General features: G+C 44.6%; 1 protein-coding gene across 3 annotated transcripts in view; it reads right to left on the bottom strand.

The window, feature by feature from the left end:
• Positions 1–4,652: 4,652 nt before the first annotated feature.
• Positions 4,653–7,788, bottom strand: part of INPP4A (inositol polyphosphate-4-phosphatase type I A) — a 54,291-nt gene continuing 51,155 nt past the window's right edge. Inside the window, exon 25 of one of the 3 annotated variants that reach the window (XM_007466877.1) lies at positions 4,653–4,896. In XM_007466877.1, coding sequence (XP_007466939.1) covers positions 4,764–4,896 — 133 coding nt within the window. In that variant the 3' untranslated portion in view covers positions 4,653–4,763. The remainder of the gene's footprint in view (positions 4,897–7,788) is intronic. The other 2 variants (XM_007466875.1, XM_007466878.1) reach the window with 2 other exon arrangements.

Raw genomic sequence — 7,788 nt, 5'->3', positions numbered from 1 at the left:
ACACAACATTGTGAATCAACTATACATCAATAAAAATTTTTTAAAAAGAGAGGAGACCCGTTAGGACAGCCTGTAAGGAAGTTACAAAGGTAACGGCCCTTTGAACAGCTGATCATTTTTGTCCTCAGCAAAATTACAAATGGGGAAACTCCAACCGCCAGCCCCCCTTACCTTCTTCCAATCAGAACCTCCGCAAGTCACCGCCCCTAGAACCAAGCAGCCAGGCTGAACCAAGTCACCTACTCACAGGCTGGAACGGAAACCCAGGATGGCATCGACGAGGGGCAGGAGGAAGTGCACGGTAACGGTGGCCAGTGTCCTGAAACGTCTCCCCTTGCTTATATCTTTAAAGGAGCAACATTCGGGCTGGTTTAGCGGAGGGAGCCATGCTGACCGTATCAAACACTACAACATGTGCCTTATGCCAAAAATAATTCCGGATGAATTGTTGTAAATGTAAAACAAACCATGTAAGTACTGGAAATAATAAGAACAGGTGAATATTTTTTAAGTAACCTCAGTATCAGCAAAGGCAGGAACCGTAAATGGAATTAAACCAAGCATGTGCAAGGTGCCAAGTGCGGTGCTGTCCCTCAGTGAGGGCACAGCATGACACCCTCTCATGGACAAGGATGGGGGGGCCAGCTGTGTCACCTCCAGTGGGGAAGCCAGGACTCAATTTCACAACAAACAGCAAAAAGAAAAAGGTGTATATCACCACATAAGATTGTTTTCACTTCTGTAGACCCCCGACCTACCATCAACAAAACCAAAAGACAGCTGACGAGTAGGTTTAAAAAGACCACAAAATGTGACAGACTGAACAGACTGTGTATTAAGAACAGTCATATGAAAAAGATGTACACTCGAAGTCACAAAAGTAGAAGCACAAATATAAGTATAAAAGATGTGCAGTTTCAGAGTAATCAAAAAGGAATGGAAGTGAAACAAGCTGCCGTCCCCAGCTCCGATGAGAAAGGGAAAGGCAGGTGGTGCTCCAGGTGGTAGTTTAACTTTCTGGGAGTACTCTGGTAGTAGTAAAAGTTCAAAAATTTCAGAACATTGATATTATCCTTTAGTTGTACATTTCTACTGCTAGTCCAAGGGAGATCCCTGGGCACATGTGCCGAGCACAAGATGCAACATAATGAAGAATCAGACCATTCACGGAGTGACATTTCAGCAAGTCACACAACGGATGGCCAGGCAACCCACAGAGTTGACACCACCCACACTTACGGACGTGGGAGGGTATGAGCAGCAGCTAACACTCGGGGACGTTTGATGCCAATCATCTCACACTGCCCACTGTGTCCACACTTAGCACGCAGATCTCACGAGTGGTTCCTTCTCTCTCCTGCTGGAGGCGTAAGGGGGTTTTTTCTCTGATACTCACTGTGGGTCATGGTCGATGATCTGGAGAGCACAATGACCCTGGATTAAAATTTCCTCGGTTCCTGGGACAAGATGGCAGAGTAGGACGACCTTGAGCTCACCTCCTCTCGTGAGCACACCAAAATCACAACTAACTGCTGAACAGCCATCGATAAGAAAAGATAAGAACCTACCAAAAAAGATATTCTGTAACCAAAGACATAAAGAAGGAACCACAACGAGACAGTAAGAAGGGCACATTCACAGTACAGTGAAATCCTATATCCCTGGGAGGGGGTGGGTGACCCCCAAACTGGAGAGTAATTATATGGCAGAGGTTCTCCCACAGGAGTGAGAGTTCTGAGCCCCATGTCAGGCTCCCCAGCCTGGGGGTCTGTCTTTGAGAAAAGGAGCTCCCAGAGCATTTGGCTTTGAAGGCTTAACTGCAGCATCTCCACAGGGCTGGGGGAGACAGGAACTTCACTCTTCCGGGGTGTACGCAAAATCTGATGTGCACTGGGACCAAGGGCAAAAGCAGCAACTTCATACTCAGCACATGGACGGAGGCTCAGAGAGGGCAAGCAAGCTGCTCAGTGTCACCAGCCAGTGAAAGGCAGAACAGGATAGGGATCCGAGTCTGTCTGAAGCTGAACCCCACACCTCACTGCCCTCTACTTCCAACTAAGCGAAAACAGGATTATAAAACAGAAATGTCTCATGTTTACAAAAACACTGAGCACTCAATGCAATGCCCAGCAGTCCAGCCAGATGGTCCAGCCAGATGCCGGCCACAGAACCAGTCCTCCTAATGTATCCGAATGAATCAGGCAGACCAGGTTTAATGATCTCGTTAGTTGTTTATTGTCATTCTAAAGACTAGCACATTTACAGCATACATGGCTTTGAATGAGCTAAGAATATATAAAACGGTAACTATATGTTTATATATATTAATACTGTCCAAAACAAATAAATAAAAGTACCTTAATGCACTAAGCTTGGCAAATACAATTGTGTAGGGACAAAACTGTTGTTATACAGTATTTGTACGTTTTTAAAGGAAACCAAAGGCAACTGTGCTGCAGACGCTTTCACAGAATCCACGTCACATCTGAGCTTTCAGTGTCTCAACGTTTCTTTTTAAATGGGTGCCTTATATAAGGAGCACTTGATGGAACCTCTATTTTACGGGAACGTGTAAAACTGCCTTCCTTCTCCAACTGAAAACTCAAAAGCTCCCGTGTGACCTGGGTACCTGCAGCCACCACGATGGGCAATGTGGCCCCCACTCAACGAGCTTTGTAATCGCGCAGTGCCGCCGTGAGACTGACTACCGCACAGGAGCGGAGGAGTAACGCTCAGGTGGAATACTGAAACCTGAATATTTTCTACGTGATTAGCCAAGTCTTCGACTTTTATGGTGATCCAACATGAAGCCAAAATTAGGAAAATATTCACATAAAGGTGCCACATGCAAAACCGCTAACAGATGACAACATTTGCTATATTCCCTTTTGGTAAATGCAGGTAATGCTCTTCAGACCAAAAAAAAAAAAAAAAAAAAAAAAAAAAAAAAATCTGAAAGTTGTATGAGTAACATTAAAAATACAAGGGAGTTTTAAAAAATGATGTTAAAGTGAGTAAAGATGGAAATATATAGATACTAGAAAATGACAAATTAAATGAAATGGTGGAGGTGAAAGACTAAATCGGCCATACTGGAAGCTGTCTTTGCACATGGATCGACACAGCAGGAGAATCTGATACCACCTGCTGCCACCTGTGCAGTGGGCTTGTGGGACAAGTTTCTCCGCCTCCGCCCTCCACAGTGAACCCAGCTGTGCAGGGGTTGGTGAGCACCAAGGGTCCCTCACTGACTCACCCTCCACACCAGTTCACACTCACCAGTGGGCGTCAGGAGACAGCAGGCTCCAGGTGTGCACTGACTTCTGAGGAGGAAAGGATCTGAAAGGTCACCTGGTTCCACCCTTACCTGATGCCCACCCTCTCTGTCCCTGCCAAGGGGTGGTCTTGCCTACGCTTCAGCCCCCCAGGCCCAAGCCTGTTACGTGTTTCCAAGTGGCATTTCTAGAGGAGCCCAAAGAATAGCATTTAGAATTTTAGATAAAGGAACTTCCTAAGGGTTCACAGGTCATTAGGATCAGTATCATGAATATGTGCCACATACATTTCTGTTACAGCCTTTTAAATAACATGTAAACGTAATGATAAAAACAATTGATAAAAACATATAAACTAAGAAAAAACTCTGCTATGTGCAGATGACTCATCATCATCTTATAATAGATGACCAGACATAATTTTCTATGAAATTCCTAAGTTTTATGGTCCATTAACCCCTTTCAAAATCTCATTTTAGGAGATATCTCAACTTTCTCAATAGCCATCTTACATAACAGAATGAGTAGTAACAATTATTGCAGACCTAAAAGACACTTTCATCAGACATTCAAACATGATTGTATTGTCTTCTAGAAGACAAAAAATTGGGAAACCCACCAGAGGAACCAATTTTGAAAATATTTAGGCTTCCACTATCTCTATGCAAAATCCCCCATTGTTGACTGAGAGGCATCAGACAATACCACGTGCAGGTCCTGACCTGGGGAAGAAGGGGAGACGTGCCCTGGGGCCGTGGACTACACACGGTGGGGGCATAAGGCAACAGGAGCCAGCTGGCCTCATGTCCTCGAGCAGACACCCTGTTCTTTAAGGGACAGGGGTGGCCCCTACTGTGTGGGCGGCTTTGCAGGTATTGTCTTCTAATAAGTCTTATCTCAGGCTGACTTATCAGCCTTTACTTCAACTCCTGGTTCCACCCGTGCTGTTACAGGCCGGCTGATGCACCAGAAGCACTCGCCCTGGCCGCATGAGACAGAGCGAGCGTCTTTCCCCAAAACTTCCCTTAACATTTAACATTTAGTGGTCTGCCCGGGATCCAATCATTTAAACTATTATTTACTGTTTTACATGGAGATTTTTTAAAAAGTAGATTGTAAATCAATGCTCAATTTTGAGTTACTCAGTAGAAAAATAAGTTAGGTGAGCAGCTGCCTAAGTGGGCGTTTTAGAAAGTCTTAGCATTTCAGACGCACCTGGCTTGATTCATACAGGTAACTGTTGATGTCTGTGTGGTTATGGCTGAAGGCTCTTTAAATGGGCAGTTGTTAACTCTCCACACTAGTGAGCCCAACATTACCTGCTATGGATTCCAACGCAAAAAACATGCTCTATAGACTCTTTAGTGAAATAGTTTTAAAAACATAAAAGTAAAAACCAATCCTTCAGGTCTTCTTGAAGAATTCATATATGACACTAGAGGGTACCCACATTTATTACATAACAGCTAATTAGAGGAAACCGTGTGTTCATGTTTCAACTTTTCCGTAAGTCCCTTCAGGAGGCCTGTAATGCTTGGGGAAAGCCTTCAGCTGCAGGGAATTAAACGCATATTTGCGACTTCCAACATTCTTCATTGTATTTTCTCTTCGACAACCCTCACTGGGGAAAAAACAAGCACAAGAAATGACAGCAGTAAAAAAGGAAAAAAGAAAAGACTTAAACTCAGATGAAATGAACTGATTATTTTCATAGCATTAAAAGAAAGGTTGATTAATTTAAATGGATGCCAGACTCATTTATGACAATACACACGTAAGATGGCGGGTTTCTGAACAAGGCAATTAAGAAGCACAGAGATGGACACAGGCTGTATGGGACTGCGAGGTTTGCATTTCCAAAAGCAGCACTGTATCGAAGTGGAGGACAAACTTTTTTTTTTTAAGGTAATGGTTTCATGTATTTTGTGTCTGGTTATCTGAGGGGTCTATCCTAACTAGTGGTTCAGAGGTTCTGTCACATAGCAATTTGAATGGAAAAAGTGCTACTCTTACCAAAAGCCTTTAAAAAGCTGCATTTTTCTATATTAGCAACAGCTGTTAACCGTCTCAAATTCAAAATGCTGATTTTCCTTGCAGAATTCAATATGTAGCAAAACCATCTGGCTAAGAAGGTGGCTGTCACATGCTGTCTCAACCTGGGAGACAGCTGTCCCGGGCACACAGCAATGCCGCGGGCTGTGCGATGGCTACACAGCTCTCAGCGCTGGGGCGTCGTGAAGAAGTGACCCCACCGAGGTCACCTTCTCCAGGTGAGCTGCCCTCGTGGTCACCTCTCTCAAGAGTGCCACTGAGCCAGTGAGAGCCCACAGGGGCCCTTCCCTAGAGAACCTGCCACCAGCCTCTCCCGCTGCTGCATTGATCAAGGGTTGTCATTGGCAACCCAGTGGGCAAAGCAAATGCTCAACAGGAGGATGAGCTGTGAGGCAGGCCTCACATTCCCGAATGGGAGCTGCAGCGGAGCTCTCTGGGAAATGTTCTGATAGACATGAGATTCACAGGCAAAAGCGATTCTAAATAGGAATGACTTCCTATATAGCACAGTATAAGTTCATAGTTTTATATTCTAAGACTAGCAGTTAAATCAACTAATTATTAAATTTAGTACAAAATCCCCTTCATGAGATGTAAAATTTGCAGTTACCAAGAAACAGTGATTTTAAAAAAATATTTCAAGTTGTATGAAGACCATTATGTCATGCATTTTAAAAAAATATCAGTGGCAATTGCTCAAGCCTTTTAAGGTGAAAATGACAATCTCATTATTAAGAACATGAAAAATATTTTTGGTAAGACAGTGATTTTATTCAGAAGATAAACTCGGGTATTTTAGAAAAGTATCCACCTGCTTGTTATATTAAGTAATTTAGTAACTCAGATATGCTTTCTTGTCACGAGAGCCTCAAAGCCCTCAGCTACATGGGTGTCGTCCGCACTGAGCGCCTAAGCCATACGAGCAGGGAGCCCTAGAGTAAGTAAAGACCATGTTGGTCTAACATCCAATAATCAGATAAAAATACTCCGTTTAAAGCAGAAGCTATATAGGTGCTTCTTTAATCTTTGGAAGCTCTTACATTATTGGACTATTTCAGATATGGCTTCTCCATTTACAAAGAAATGTACACACTTTTCAGAAACTACCTATCAGTAGTAAATGTCAAACTGGTTTGAGGAACGAAGAATAATAATTTGTGAACTGTGACATTCCCTTTTTATTTACATGTTAAAGAGGCTGATTACTGGTTTAGCTGGCTGAATATATACTACACATGAAATTACAGTCAAGATTACACTTTATTTTTAAATTGTGCTTATTTTCCCTCAAATGTTTGAATTTGGACTGAGTTTACAAAATCTGACTAATGAGGCTCATCACACGCTGACTCTATCACCCAGTGTTTAGACAAGCTCCAGCCTGGGGCTGGGGCCTGAGCTGTGGAGAGAGGCAAGCCCGTGCTGTGGTAACTGGCGTTTCCTGCCGCAGGGGCCAGCCTCCATCCTAAGGCGGAAATACTTTGATCCCTCACAATGGCTGCATTATTTTTAGGAGTCTGTAGTGCACACTGAGGTGGCCTTGGGTAGATTTTTAGAAAGAGGGATTTAATTATTTCAAAGCTACATGACTTTTTTTATTATATCGATAAATTATTTCAAGGACATCTATTTTTTAAAACAAAAAATTAAAATTGAAACCCCAAGTGGCAACTAATTTTAGTGACAGCTCTGTTTTTCCTTTCCGGAGGGGATCTTCCCCTTCAGAACTCATCTGGACACACGAGTGTCTTGGTGATCCTGAACATCTAGAGTCACCTGCGCTGACACTGCCTCAGCGCTAGCATTAGCTCAGAAGCAACCTGAAAACCTTCACCAAGTATCAGTGACTCCCCATTTCTTGAATCATCTCCCCATCTTTGTTTTATCCTGCCTGTTACTTACTAAAGCAGGAAAGATTTCAAATACATATTTAGCCTGACTTCGTAAGGCCTTGGCGACATGAAAACTCAGCTCAAAGGCACGCTGAGCTTCCTTCCTCAGATATTCTAAAGCACCACCACCACCCCAGCCTCGTCTGATCTCGTGGTGCACTGTCTCCATCTCACCTCGTGACTGCAGAGTTAGAACGTACTGCCTTCTGACCCACCCCTGAAGAGAAGACCCAAGAATCTTAGCCCCTCGCCTTCCATCCATTTCTCTCTTATCTTAGCAGCCAAGCCCACAGGAAGGCCTGGTGGGCACCATGACAGCCGGGGGCAGACAGCCGGGGACAGGCCATGGTGTCCGTGAGGCCCCGCCGGGGGGGGCCAGAGGGGGCGCTTGTCTAGCTGGCCGCGGGCCCCGTTTGCTGGGCGGGCGGTGGCACCCGGGAAGAGGAGGGGACACACTGTGTGGTCAGAAGGGCCTCCCTCATCTGCGCATGGTCTCCGCCAGCCCGGAGGCGGGCACAGCACGTGTCACCCCGGGGGCGGCAGGAGTGCTTTACCTACCCAGAACAGGC

Source organism: Lipotes vexillifer, unplaced genomic scaffold (assembly GCF_000442215.2).
Source record: "Lipotes vexillifer unplaced genomic scaffold, Lipotes_vexillifer_v1.1 scaffold28, whole genome shotgun sequence".
NCBI lineage: Eukaryota > Metazoa > Chordata > Mammalia > Artiodactyla > Lipotidae > Lipotes > Lipotes vexillifer.
The sequence above is the reverse complement of the archived record's forward strand: the minus strand, read 5'-3'. Positions and strand labels throughout refer to the sequence as shown.